This window comes from Panthera pardus, unplaced genomic scaffold (genome assembly GCF_024362965.1).
Source record: "Panthera pardus isolate Hobbes unplaced genomic scaffold, ASM2436296v1 HiC_scaffold_22, whole genome shotgun sequence".
In the NCBI taxonomy this organism is placed as follows: domain Eukaryota; kingdom Metazoa; phylum Chordata; class Mammalia; order Carnivora; family Felidae; genus Panthera; species Panthera pardus.
In genome coordinates this window covers 62,474,916-62,490,698 of record NW_026526788.1, presented here as the reverse complement: position 1 = coordinate 62,490,698, position 15,783 = coordinate 62,474,916, and the positions used below count along the sequence as shown (strand labels likewise).

At 39.2% G+C, this 15,783-nt stretch overlaps 1 protein-coding gene across 1 annotated transcript in view; it reads right to left on the bottom strand.

The window, feature by feature from the left end:
• Positions 1–15,783, bottom strand: part of SORCS3 (sortilin related VPS10 domain containing receptor 3) — a 594,679-nt gene that overhangs the window by 199,998 nt on the left and 378,898 nt on the right. The window contains exon 5 of the mRNA XM_019459374.2: positions 12,695–12,768. Coding sequence (XP_019314919.2) covers positions 12,695–12,768 — 74 coding nt within the window. The remainder of the gene's footprint in view (positions 1–12,694; positions 12,769–15,783) is intronic.

Genomic DNA, 15,783 nt, shown 5'->3' with positions numbered 1-15,783 from the left:
GGTCTACGCTATGAAGTTGTACATTTCGGGGTATTGTAATACCAGTATGCAGCCTGTGTAAAATGAAAAGACCAATTTAAATCAATGATTTGTAAACATTTTTGTTTAATAAATGGGGTTCTATCTTCAAAAGAAATTGTAGGCAGAAGCCTAATATATACAACTAATTAAGAAGCTGAGTAGTTCTGGCTGAGGCAAAAATGAGAGGGCCAAGGACCTGATCACTAGGCACCTCACAGGCTTTTCTGTGAACCATGTAGTCCTTGGGGCAAATTAGCTGAACCCCTGTAGAGCTTTCGAGGGCGCTGTCAGAGAAATCATCAGACCAGGTAACATGACAGAGCCCTTTCCACTCTAACGTTTCCATAATTGTTTAGTCTAAATGAGAGTGTATCAATTTAGTGGAATATTCTGCCACCATCAAAATGATCTTTATGAAATTATGTACATGTACAGAAAACTGTTCAGGTTAGGTGTAAGTAAAAATGTTTAAAAAGATCTAAAATGAGCAAATATAATTCTATGAGAAACGGCTTTCATGTGTCCAAAAATTGTTACAAGACTAAAGTTATGTTAAAATGATTAAATCCTTAGTTTAATAAGAACATTTTAATGCCATTGTATCAATTAAAATGCACATAAGAATGTGTCGCTTTAAAAAATCATATACTAGATATGTACTTTTTAAAGTTTTTTAATGTTTTATTTCTTTTTAAGAGAGAGAGAGAGACAGAGTATGATCGGGAGAGGGGCAGAGACAGAGTGAGGCACAGAATCCGAAGCAGGCTCCAAGTTCAGAGCTGTCAGTACAAGAGCCTAACACGGGGCTTGAACTCACAAAGGGTGACATCATGGCCTGAGCCAAAGTTGGACGTTTAACCAACTGAGCCACCCAGGCGCCCCGATATGTACTTTTTAAAAGTCTACAATTCCATAATTTGTCATTGCAGAATGGAACTTAGGATCAGGATACTGGAGAAGATTTGCATCTGTCCTCAGAAAAACCAATAGCTTATCTACTGACAGTGAGTTGCACAGAAATGCACTTACGCATCTCACAAAAAAGTTCCATATGTTAATAAATCTTCATAAAACATGTATATCATGTCATTCACCTACACAAAAGATGAATGCCCTCCATTAGCCAGAGTGACAAATCTAAATCACTTTGCCGGCATGTGAGGCCCTACACAATCTGAGTCAAGTCTACTTCTATTCTATTCCTCACTGCCCTTCAACGCAAATCCGACTGTTCTGGCACAGTAGTTCTCTTCAGTGGCAGGGGCCAGCCAGGGAAGACTATTTTGCTTCTCAGAGAACATTTGGCAATTTGGGAATAGCTGGAGACATTTCTGGGTGTCACAAGTTGGGGAGGGGTGCTGTGGCTATTTATGGAGTGGGAAGCAGGGATCGAGGTAAACCTCTTGCAAAGCACAGGAGACTCATCCAGACCAAAATATCAAAAATGGTGAGGTTGAGAAATCCTCTTCCAGCATATCCTCCAATGTCTCTCCAAACGTATCATGACCTTAGTTTCATTCTGATTATTCTCCCTTCCCAGGAAAACCGGTCTCTCCCTTCCTTCCTCACCAATTCAACCCACTCTTCAAGATTCTTCAATCCCAACTCCTCCAAGAAGCCTCTGCTGAGCAGTGATAACACTTCCTCCAATACTCTTTCAGTGTTTCCTCCTTCTGGCCATGGACCCTCAGCGATCCACATGGACTTAACATCTACATCAAATCTGTTAAAGCACTTACGATCCGATACAGAACAATCTTTAATTGATGGTCTTGTAAATTTTATTGAATTTTGTTAACATTATGCCAGAAATAATTTTCTCTAAAAATAGTTTTAACAAGTATAATAATAGACATATGCTGAGAGCCGGAAAAACAGATCAGAAATGCAAACATCGACCATTAGGCAATGGGATTTGGATGGGGGGAAGAAAGATTCAGACACACCCAACCTTGTTTGGTTTCAAAGAAGATGCTAAGTGCTATTTTGCCACCTAATTAATGAGAACAGTCATTTATTTCAATTGTCTGCTTATCTTATAAGTCATTATATTATTAATTTTATAGCTAGTATTTATGAAGTACTTATTATGTGTCAGGCTGAGAAGACTGGCATTCAGCCAGGAGGCAGCGGTAGTGAGTACTAGCTGGTGTCCTTTCTGACTCAAGGGGCTTTGGTCAGAGATCTAGTACAAACGTCACATGGTTGTTAAGGGCAGAGCTCTCCTCCTATTTAGATCCCCAATCCCCCTGCCACAAGAATAAATCCCTAGTCACATCCCACTCTCCCAATCACTTAAAATTTAAGAGATATTTTCATTGTAGTGCGAAGAATCTAATGACACCAACTTTACCTGCATGCAGGCACATTACAGACACACATCATGTTTACCCAGCTCAATCATGCCAATCTGAAGAGAGATGCTGTGTGAAAAACAGCTTTACTTAGTACCAGAAGTGAAAATTCCTAGAAAAAACATTACCTAGAAATGTGTAGGACCCACATGAAGGAAACTGTACAATTCTACGGAAGAACGCCCAGAAATGGAATAGAAGAAGAGAAACCATGTGGTCCAAAATGAAAACCAGATTATTGAAAAAGAATGAGTTCCCTCCAGATGAACTCAGAGCTTTGTTGCAACTCTAATCAACAGTCTACTTAGTTGCTTCAGTGGGGGGTGGGGGGGAGTGGGAGATTTTGGAACATAACAAAGTGATTCCAAATTCATTTGGATGGATAAATGAGGAACACAAGCCAAGAATATTTTGAAAAAGAAGTAGGGGTTCTATTTTTGTTTTATTTTCTTACGTAGCACAGGAGAGAAGACTAGGCATGATCATGTATTATCAACAGTAGTTAAACACAGTAAGATCTAGCTCAGGAAACAGAGGACCAACCAATCCAGTAGAATAAAAGCTGACTGATGCCACCAACATCAAGGGTACCTAAGATGACCAGAGCTTCCTTTGCAGGAGATCATCAGATGAGACAGTCCATAGGAACAGAATAAGTGGGAACACACTCATTAGATTTTGTTTTACTTAAAAAAATAGAAATCCTATACGTTCTAAAAATATCCATCAGTATGCATAAAATTATTACTTTATTAAACTGATTATAATATGGTCAAAGGATGATATGGACAACTATTAATATGAGATTTTTGAAGCACAGTGTCAGAGAATGCTCAGTATTTTTCTGCCATATTTTACCTAATTTATGCATAGTATATATTATATTCAATATACATCTAATATATAAAAATATATTATGTATTTATATGTACTTATAAAGCTGCATTACAAATCAGAAAACTTCATATAATATTTACATGATCATACATTGAGGGCACTATCTGAACATGAAGTAATAAAAGACACTACAATGGGAAAAAGAAAAAGATCTGTACAAATTTTTTTAACTAAAAAGTATGTTAAAAATCATAAGGCAATTAAAACCCAAAGAACAAACTGGGTACAATATTGAAACAAAATGAGAGACCATATAAAGAACTCATAATAAAGAAAAAGAAAAAAACAGATGGCCACATAAAAGAAACACAATGGCTAATAAATATATGAAAACATGTCTAAACTCACCGGTCTGATAAGAAATGCAAATGAAGACAAGAAAAATTCATTTTTGCCTACTGAATTAGATTACTTTTTTAAATTAAATTTTTATGAGGTGTAGTGAAGTGGTATTTTACTAGTTGGAGTGGAAACTGGCATAAACTTTCTGGAGAACAATTTGGCATGACGATATTATATATATATATATATATATTGTTTTGGTACTCTATCCTTAAAAATTATAATAATCAGACTTAGGACAAATAATACTTAAAGGTTTTCAAAACAACATTCCAATGCCTTTTTTAATAATAAAAGTTTAGAAGCAAGAATCAATGTTAAATGATGAATGATTAAGTTATATATCCACCAATCAGAATAAAATGCAAATGATATAAGTTCTAAATTATGTTTGGAAAGTGTATAGGATGGTACAGGAAAATGTTAAAGTATGTTTTTTATTTATTTTTTTTTATTTAAAAAAAATTTTTTAACGTTTATTTTTGAGACAGAGAGAGACAGAGCATGAGCAGGGGAGGGGCAGAGAGAGAGGGAGACACAGAATCTGAAACAGGTTCCAGGCTCTGAGCTGTCAGCACAGAGCCCGACGCGGGGCTCAAACTCACGAACTGCGAGATCGTGACCTGAGCCGAAGTCGGACGCTTAACCGACCAAGCCACCCAGCCGCCCCATAAAGTACGTTTTTTAAAGAGACCACATTTTATACACAACATGATCTCAATTATGATGAAACTGAAATATTCATGTTAAAAATTATACTAGGGAAAAATTTATGAAGTACTTGATTTTTTTAAGTGATGTTCTCTGGGCAGTGAAATTATAGGTAATTATTTCTTTTTCTTTTTCTGCTTTTCCTTAAATATCTACAACAGACTTCCATTGTGTCTAAAATCAGGAAAAAAAGTAAAATGTGTTTGTTTCTTTTTAAAATTATTTTTTGTAGTTTTGGCATTACCTCTCCCCCTTTCCCCACATGCCTGGCCATTTCTGTTCCAGAACTCTTGTTGGTAAGAGGTTCTCTAGAAAGTCTGCATTCCTTTCCAAGTTCTTCCCTGCTTTATATCCCGCCATGTACTGATTCCTATCTCCTCTCGTTGCCCAAATTCACATGTTGAAGCTGTAACCCCTAAGTGTCCTTATAAGAAGAGACCAGAGCTTGCTCCCGCCTCCACCATGTGAGGACATGGCAAGAAGGTGACCATCTACAAGCCAGGAAGGGAGCTCTCACCAGAAACCAAGCATATTGGCACCCCGATCTCAGACGTTCCAGCCTCCAGAAACATGAGAAAATAAATTTCTGTTGTTTTTACTGCCCAGTCTATGGTTTCTCATTATGGCAACCCCAGCAGACTAATACATACCCTTGGCCTTGGCTGTAACAGAACATTCTTACATGTTGCTCAATGAGAAAAAGGGTGACTCCTTTCATAATCCTGCATCCAACCTGCATTTTAAACAGCCTCCATGTGTTCAATGTGGCGTTTTCTCCTTGGGTTCCTCTGTTCAACATTCTATTCTTTTTTCTCTACCTAGTCCTCTTCCTGACCCACCAAATTCTCATACTTCCTACTCATGAGGGTGCAGAACAATTTATTACTAACCACATTTCTTCATGTAAGGAGCAAGCCCTCCATGAACAATCTGGCCTTCAAGAAGAGGGCAGCAGTCAAAATGTTCTATTCTACCGGGGGGGGAGGGGGGGTCTCCTGACCCAGCCCTCATAGGACTCTAACCAACTCAAATCTCTCCCACTGTAAGGACAGTCAAACTTGCTCTCCTCTGAAAGTTTATTTATCAGTGAGATTCCACTGTCTCTAAGCTGAAAGAATGTTCTCATGTCTTCCTCATAATCATCTGTGTGGTATACGCATTTGGAAGTCATGTGTCTCTAATTCCAGAGACACTAGCAGCCAAGGCTAGATAGAGAAAGAAGGAGGAATGGTATTTCCATTTGTGTCCTGGAATTTGCCTTACATTGGATTAGGTGAGTATTGTGACTATCTGTGAATTCTACGTTGAACATACACAAGTATTTTCAGATATCCCGAGGCCTTGTCAAAGCATTGTGTCTTCCTCAGTGCTGACTACCATGTATGGCTTTTGAGCACTGCGTTTGCTCTTAGCATTAACATAGCTCTTCCAAGGCCAAGATGTAACCAGACAGACAGCATGGGCAGCCCCCACCAGCAAAGTAGAAACTGATTTCTGCTTGCATGCTGAATTTTCACATCTCCCCTCATGACCTTGCATGTATTATTTTGAATGTAATGCATTTTTAAATTGCCATACCATTTTAAAAATGTAAGGGAGAGCTGAATTAAATATTATTTGTGGCATACCCTGGTTTGCAAAGGGCCTCTAAATCTGATCTCTTAGATCGGGTCGATGCCTAAATCCCATTACTTGAGATTGCAAATGACTGTGTTTGCAAAATTGTAGATGCACATTTAGAGGCAGCTTCAAAAATTCAACCCATAATGTTCACTTTGTTTGAAAAGACCTTGATTTTCCAGGAAGCAATCTCAAGCCATTCAGTCCGTTCCTTAACTCTGTCTCTGTCGTGGCTAATGTATTAATAGCCTAAATGACTTGTCATGTAGTTCTTCAGGAACCATAGTTTAGGGTCTGAATGAGTTCCTGGATGAAGAGGAGCCCATATTGGAAGCAAAACATAGCATACATAGCAAAACATAGCATACAAAACATAGCATACAAGATCTACAGAGTTTAAATGGAGGTAAAGGTACAAGAGGGTTCATGCCAACCACATTATCTCAAGGTAATTATTCCCCATTTTTACCTCCTGCTTCTCTGCCCAATGTCTTCTATACCCATAGCTGCTAGTATGCTGAGAGGGGTAGGTCTAGGATTCAAAAACATGAGATTTTTTTTTTGTCTGAAGTGAAATTAACACTTCTCTGAAAGGACAGGTGCACACTTGCTGTGTGACAGATTACCATAAAACTTAGCAGCTAAAAACAGCAAATGTTTATTATCTTACTATTCCTATGGGTCAGGAATGAGGAAATGACTCAAGTGGGTGTCTCTGCCTCAAGGTCTCTGACAAGGCAAACAACCAATGTGTTGGCTGGGGCTGCAATCTCAGCTAAAGGATGAGCAGAGAAGAAGCTGCTTCCAAGCACACCCATGTGACTGTTGGCAGGGGTTCAGTTGTTCCTTGTTGGAACTGAGTTGTTGGACTGAGGCTCTAAGTTCCTCACTGAATACTGGCTGGAGACCTCCCTCAGTTCCTTGCCACATAGGTCTATTCACAGTGCAGTTCCAACATGGCAGCTTGCTTTGACCAAGCAAGCAAGAACGTACCTAAGATGAAAACCACTATCTTTTTGAATCCAGGTGTCTCAAATGACATTCTCATTACCTCTGCCACATTCTATTCACTAGCAACAAGTCACTACATTCAGCCCAAACTCAAAAGGAGGGGACTACACAATGGAAGGGTCCCCAGAAGACAGACACCACTGGAAGCCATTTTGGAGGCTGCCTGCCACAAGGAGGAAGTAAATATTATGTCTACAAATAGACTTATATTTGCCTATGTTGTAGGCAGGAATATACATTAGCACACAACTTTGATAATATTTTCAATGACAGGTATTAAAGACATTCAAAATGTATGTATTTGGAAGTAACGACTCCCCGTCTGGTGGTGATCCAACCAAAAATATTAAGCCCTAAAAATTACCAACTCCCCCTCCTCCATGTTCTAAGAGATGTGCACCTAACAAGTATTACATTGATTTGCTGGAGGCATGGGGTGTGAACAATAGACGGAGAAGTAAAGGACAGAGGGTAGGTCACCACATGTAAGAAAAGCCTGTGATACCTGGGGAGGAAGGTGTAAGTGTAGCAGGGCTCTTAAGGGAGACTTCTGGGACAATAAGCCTCTGTGACTGGGAGCCCACAGAAAGAGAAGGAAAAGATAAAGTAACTACCATTATGATCAGGACTTCTAGAGACAAACAGGGGCAAAGGAGTTTTAAAAAGACTTACTGTGTGCTGTGTGATAAAATGCTTCTTTGCAACCCATTTAAGAAAATGTTCAGTAAAAATTGGCATTGCTCTGAAATGCTTTCAATATGGAAATCGGGTCATAATCACTGAAATGTGACACTCTGCTGAGACTGGGAAAAACACAGTCAAAGTTTTTGCTTGGGATACCTAGACACTGGTCCTAGAAAACAATCCCAGATATTGAAGACATATGCATAAAACATTAATGAAACGGTTATTTACGGTAATGAAAGATGTAGAAATTTCCAATATCCAATAAACATAAAACACAGTAATAAACTATGTATCTTTATATAATGAAGTGTTGCATAGACAATTAAAAATGATGGTTATAAAGGTCTTATAATAACATAAAAATTGTTATCATAGAACATTAAGAGGAGAAAAATCAGACTGCAGAAACTCACATTTAATGTGTATAGGTTATGTATAAATGAGCATATGCAGACAAGAAGAGACTAGGGAAAAAAAGAACAATAAAAGCTTGGAAAGGCAAGATTGCAATGAGAAGACTTTTAGTCTGTTGTTTGTTTTCCATTCCATCCCTTTCTCTTTTAAAAGACATTTTCCTAGGACCTACTATCTACACACACCTGGAGGGACAGCTCTGCTTTTCCATTTTTCTTACTCTCCCTTATGGTCTTTCTGAAAAAGCAAAAGAAAAGATGCTGGCACAACCATCATCATGAACCTACGGTGATTACACTGATCTTAATCAATGTACAATAGAGACGTGGAGCCCATCCTGACTGTCCCTACACAGCAGCCACTGGTCCGCCAGCAACTAGGCATCATAACAGCTCAAAAGAACAGTCCTTAAGGAACCATCTTCCTGGACCCTCTAAAGTGGGTTGATCTAAAACCAGTACTACATCTATTGACTTCCTGTGGGCTTTCTTACTCTCAACAGCAGTCCACACTGCAATCCAAATAGCCCAGAAAAGAAGTAAGAGTTTAAAGTCTGGGATACCTTAGGGTGTATACTTTATTAGAACACCCTCCTGCAGTGATGGCAAGAAATAGGAACAAAAGGACTATGATCTTTCAGGAGACACAATAATTAAGGGAAGTTAATAAGGAAGAGATATTGGAGATATTCTTTCTCTCTTTCACAACACTATATAAGCAAATGCCATCAGAGACCAGAGGCACTTAGAGGCCAGCCCAGGTACACCAGAAGAAGGTAAACACCTAGGGAGGGTGAGGGGCCACAAAGGCAAAGATGGGACCCACAACAAGTATTCACACTGCATGTGCAAAGAAAACAATCTTCTCAGTGCAGAATGTGCCTGCCTGTTAAATATCTCCCAACGGAAGAGTGGAAATACTATTCATTTGCAGCTCAGTAGGATATTAAAACAAAAACAAAAACAAAACAAAAAAAAAACAAAAGAAATACATACTTTTCCCCCATGATAGCTCTGCTCAAGCAGACTAGAAAGGGATTGTGTTAAGACACATACTCCACTTTTGTGCTCTGCTTGCAAATTATAATTGCTGAAGCAGTTGGAGTGATAAATGGGAACACAAGACAGGCCTGTTGATCTTCCTGTTAACGAGGTATCAAAGGAGTGAAAGGGTCACATACAAAGAAGGAGTTTTCAAGTCAGTCGGTCCTATTCTTTACGCATGTATCGGACAGCTGAATCAATCCATAACGTAAGATTCCTAGGTGACCTCTCTTGATGGGGTGACAAATCTGGAATTCACAGAGAAAATTTTACCTCCAGATGAAGCTTTTCTTATTACTGCTAACCAATATTGTGCCCCATTCCTGGCCTAACTCAAAGGCACTGTGGGGCACTAAGGAGGAAATGGATAATAATGGCAGCCCCTTACTACACCTAACTCATCCATTTCACAGCCATTACAGCAACGATGAGGTATGTGTGTGGTCGGTTCTTCCTCCAGGAGCCTTGGCAAAAATCACCCTGGATCACAGTGTTCTTCCCAAGAATCCTCTCCAGGGGGATTCCATCTCTCCATCAACTGAAGGTGGCATGGGGGAAGAAATCTTATGAAGGATCTTTCTCTAGACAATTGCAAATCTCCAAATTATAGATAACAATATTTGGGCAATATTATCCATGAATTGCACACTCACTCTATTTGTCTACATGCAAGATAAAAGTATTAACATCATCCTTCATCTCAATATCTTGTTTTAAGCATGACTGCACTCCCTCCAATGTGTCCCCACTGTCCCCAGTACCACTTCACTCTGTACCATCCCTCCCAGAGAAGTAGTTTTAGGGATTTTTGTTGTTGATTTGTTTTTGTTTTACCATTTCATAAGAATTATGAAGAGTATTATAAAGAACAGAGAGCAGTGGAAGTTAGGCTGAGAAGTGAATCTGTGATAGTAAATCAGATCCAAACAATTGTTATCAGATGACCATAGGTATACAAACTTATCGCGCGTGGGATACAAATTTGTGTCCCAGAAAAATAGCAAAGCACTTAGGTGTCATGGTCTTTGGAAGTGCTAATAAGCATAATTCTCAATGACTTATAATGTACAAATTATAAATCTGATATGAAATTGAAGACGTGAAATTGCCAAATGTCCAATTGATCATATCTGTTCCTGTCAATAACCTTACAGAATTGACAAGAATATTGTTCCTATTACAGAGATGAGGGAACCAGAGCTCAAATAGTCCCTGTGTCAGCCAAAGCAGAGCTCCACGACACACTTTTGTCTTTTCTCAAGGAGGTGCCTAGTGAATGTTTCTATTCCTAACCCACACAGGCCGTGTCTCTTCAACATAAATGGATTAGAGCTTGAGAAAGACATGGATTCTGTCACTGGGGGGGGAAAAAGGTCTGTGTAACGTGAGCACTTCCACTGCAACTTCTGTGACACCTAGAAGAATAATCATGGCAATTATACATCAGAAATGAAGAAGTGATAATTACAAAGATGGAATTTCCAGCTACCACTTGGCTAGCCAGCACGGGCACTAACTTTTATATTTCCCCATGGGGGCATATATGAAAGAATCTCAGAGTGCAGGAGAGATGAAACACAATTATCAGGACCTGGGGATTTATTCTTTCTGCTACACAAAGGAAGGGGGAGGGCAGACAACAGCTGGAACCTTCTCTTCTTGCTCTTTGCAAAACATAGGAAAATGCTGCCCCTCATCCACTTAATTTAATTTCCTTCAGCAATGATGACAAGGCTTATCCAGTCTATTGTACTTTCCTTTTCCATCAACTTGACTTCCTAGTCAGCCAACAGCCTCACCATCTCAAGAGTTTGTTCCAGAAATAGCAGAGGATTTTTTTTTCTTTCTGATGGACCTCTGCATGATGGTACAGAGAAACAGGTCCTTCTGAGATGAGCAAAAGGCTGTAGTCACATGGCTGGAATATCAGAGAAACAAATACTTCCTTTTGTGTTTAGTCTATTAAAAAATCTTAGTAGTCATAAATACAGATCAAATATTAAGTGTAATAATAGTACAGACCAAATAATAGTCAGTCTGAAAAGGCCAAATTAACTTGGGATAGTCCAGCTGTTGAGCCAAGAGCACTTCCCGGTCCTCACTGCTTTCTCCCAATTATCTTCACTGTGTACAATCAATACACAGTACACAGTGTGTTTTCACAACATGCTTCTACAATTATCCTTTTTAATTCTGGTCATAGTTTTGTGGGTTCAGAGGGAAATGTATGGAGCCACTGCTTTCAAAGATGTTGGTGTGAATATATATATGTACAAAGTACTCATCACCATCCCCCACTACATACACATGCATGTGCGCACACACACACACACACACCACCCCCACCTTGTATAAGACATAAATGGACATTTAATTATTATTTTTTTAATTTTAGAGGTTGGTGGAGAGGAGCAGAGTGAGAGAGAGAGAGAGAATCTTAATCTGACGCGGGGCTCGATGCCATGACCCCTGGGATCATGACCTGAGCCGAAATCAAAAGTCAGATGCTCAGCTGACTGAGCCACCCAAGCATCCCCCATTTCATGATTTTTTAAGGGCATTGAACTAAGGTAGTTAGAAAGAAATATAGAATATAGACTACTTTCAAAGATTAACTTTGCTTTTGTTTTAATTAAGCACAGAATTACACATATTAACCACTTTGATGCATGCTTCCTATTCTCTATTCCTTTGGCCACACCCCTGCTGAAATGAAAGTGAGATACAAATAAGAAGCATTTTCATATTGCAGCAGGGAAAAAGAAAATATAGAATTATACCAAACCACGTTTTCTTTGCTACAACCAAGGTAAAAATAGTATGCACATATAAAGGAACACCAATTAAAAAAAAACACTTTCTAAAAAAAAAAAAAAAACACTTTCTGATGAGGGGGAGCTAATTTTCCATTTGGAACACACATGTACTCTTTAAAAAGGCTTCTCAAAATGTGCTCCACGGAAGTTCTTCTGAAGGAGTTATCATTTGTGACACGAGAAAACGATTCTGTAGTGAAATAAGTTTGGAAATCAGTGACTGAATGCTTGGTAGACTTCTTCAGTCAGGGCTTCCCCAGAGTCTTAAATATCCTAACACGGACCCTGCATCTTCAGTAAGGCAGACTTAAATAATTATTATTTAAAATCATTTGACCATAGAAATGCTTATCAAATTCTGTGGAACTAGTGTTCTTCAGAGTACATTTTAGGAAATACCACTTTTAGAATGGGTACATAAAATAGATACTCCCCCCCCCCCACAAAAAAGGGGGGATAAGTATATAGCTAAGAGCACCTGGTCATGACCTTCTCATGGAACACCCTAGCCCAGTGCTTCTCAACCTCTAATGTACACACTAAATCACTAGGGACCATGTTACATGCAGATTGTTGCCCAGGAAGTCTTGCCTGAGGTTCTGCATTTCTAACAAGTTCCCAGGTGATACTGATGCTGCTGGTCAGTGAACCACACCGAATAGCCAAGGGCTAGAACAATCTGTCTTCAAGTGCTGAAGGTGGCCAGGATTGTCCAGAGAGCTAGGCTGTCTGACGGTTCTTTATCCAAGAGGGCAGTGAGTGTGCCGATGGGGCTTACCAGTAAAACCTGTTGGGTGTGATGCGTTCATGCACGAGTTGCCACCGTCTTCCAAAGTCCATGGAGCTGTACAGCTGCAAAACAATGACGTGAGGAAAGCATAAGCATCGAGGGAACCGTTCAACATAAATACATGTGGTATGCCCCTGGATAAGGACCTTCCAACACACCCAAGTAGACACCCATTTTATCGAGATGAAAATATGAATATGATGCGCTGGGCTTATCATGGTGCCTTCCAGCACCAGGTAGGTGCTCCACATATATCCGATCGGCTGGTGTTTTTGAGCTGAGTTGACGTCATCTATCATTCTCTCCTTCAGGGACAAAATCTTTTGTAAAATCCTATCTTATTTTTCTTCAAATTCCCTGAAGTCTTTTTTAAAGAATTTTTTAAGATTATGTATTTATCTTTAAGAGATTGAGAGAGAGAGAGAGAGAGAGAACGAGAGAGAGAGAGAGTGAGGATCCCAAGTAGGCTCTGCACCATCAGAGCAGAGCCCTGACACGGGGTTCAAACTCACAAACCGCAGGATCATGACCTGAGCAGAAATCAAGCATCAGATGCTTAACTGAGCCACCCAGGCACACCCGTAAATTCCTTGAGGTCTTTAGCTACATTTAAAACAATTCAGCAAAATTCACTAAGAATTTACTTATTGGATATCTCCTATGCATCAGGCACTCTGGTGGATGTGAAGATAAAGAAGAGGTAGATTCTGTGCTCTCAGGGAAATGAAACACACGTAAAAATACTCATCAGCTGGTATCTGAGCCAATATTATATGCAAAATATTGTGCTAGTGAAGTTTTATCTCCTACTGCTCCAATATATAATCCAAATGAAATGGACTCTTCAGTGTCAATCAAGATACCACCCTTATTTATACTCCCATGTCTTCACAGAGATAAGGCCACGCTTATGCCTAAGTAAACATTACTCAGCCATGTACCCACAAATGTGGCTTCCTCCCCGGATCCTTTTCTGCCCACTTCAACCCACTCCTCTTTCTTGCTTCTCAACTCACTGCACCCAACTTTGGTTTCCTCTGAGCACTTGCCATAAGGTAATATGTGGTTATGTCTTTCAGATTTGTCTGTATTATTTAGTTGCATTTATACTCCTTAAATACATAGGAGGTGTTCACTAAATAAATATCTGTTGCATAAATCAGTAATTAAACAGACAAGTCAGTATAGATAGTAACATAGAGAGATGAAAGGAGAAAAAATTCTGGAGGAGGCTCAAGACTTTGGAAAAATGAAGAACTCTCAGTATAGCTAATGAAGTCAGATTCCACATTCACTTACTTTATGGATGTAGAGTGTGACCCTTTTTGAACACATAAAGGAAAGGCCAACATTCCTATAAGAGACTAGCCAAGAGTATGGGGTTTATTTTTAAGTGTGTGTCTGGAAGTACAATATCTGTATCTAATTGATAACAGTGATGATGATGATAATAATAATAATAATAATAATAATAATGATAGATGGACCACATTGCACTTTCGCATACTTTTGAGACTTACAAGGACAATGACAGTAAGGCAAGGCAGTTATAACTCACTTGAATCTTTGCTCTCAAATATTTTCTTTTTTTTTAAGTTTGTTTATTCATTTACCTATTTATTTACTTACTTATTTTGAGTGAGAGAGAGAGAATCCCAAGCAGGATCCATACCATCAGTGCAGAGCCCAATGCAGGACTCGATCTCACAACCTTGAGATCATGATCTGAGCTGATGTCAAGAGTCAGATGCTTAACCTACTGAACCACCCAGGTGCCCCAAGCATTTTCTAATCTATAACCAGAGTCAACCACTCCCGGCCGGTACCATCACCATTTTTACTGTCTGCCTCTAAGAAGCAGTTCACACCAAGCCAATAATGGTTGGCATGTCCCTCCCTCCATCAGAGTATGAGTCATAAGAGGAGCATAGATCATGCCCAATTAACCCTTATGTATCAGCAGTTATACAATGCCTGACACATAACAGGTAAGCACACAAACCTATTTCGAAGTTAATGAAACTTGGTCTTGGAGAAGTTAAGTTTTGGTCAACGTAACTAGGATTTAAGTTTTTTGATGCCTAGCTCACATCTCCTCCCATGGAATCATGGTACCTAGTTTATAATGAGAATTCTATTATGTTTACGTTCTCCACACTTTTACAGGTGGGGAAACTAAGAAAGGCAGAAGCAGATGGGCCTCAAGTTTTTAGAAATGGGGTCAGGTGAAGTATCTCCCCATTATCACATCCCCGGTAGTGCTCACCTATAGGAATGTGCTGCCTGGCACGCCACACCCAGGTAACACTGCCATCTGTAAAGTTCTGAGTCTGCAGTCATGCAACTCAAACAGAAATAATTTTTTGTATGAACATCTGGTAATCTCAAATAAGCTTTGTGGGGCTTGAGGAAGTTTTAGACCATTTCAATTTAATTCCAATATTTATTGGACATTGGCACCATAAACTACATAACAATGTTTCTTTTTGTCCAGTAAATAACATAGATGTGTGCATGTGTGTGTTGGGATATAACATATGCATACATACATATATACACGTAAATACGTATCTGTATATTCAAAATATCCTATATGGTAGTTAAGGAGATATATTAGCATTCCCATTTTATAGATGAAGATACTGATGCTTGATTCTTTGAAGTGGCTATAACAACTATATGAAAACCAGGATGCCAATACTGATTTAGCTGATCACAGTTTATACTATACTTCACCCACTCTACCAACTCTCACAGTATTTACCCAAACCGGATTCTCATTCCATCGGTAAGTACTAACTACTGTGTGTATTCAACTCTGCATATGGGAAAATCAGGCAAAATTATTCCCCATCACCCTTTGTCCTTTCTCTATTCACGAGCCTAGTGAAGACAGCAACTAATTGTAGACCATTATACTGTAGAACACACAGAGCCACATCCAATTCTTCAGAAACCAAAATGACAACCCCTTCCTGAACCTCGAATACACATAAAAAATCTCTATCTGCCTGCCATCCCATCCACACCACCTATCTCTATTTCTCCAGGAAGCCTCACTCTTCCATTTCCACCCA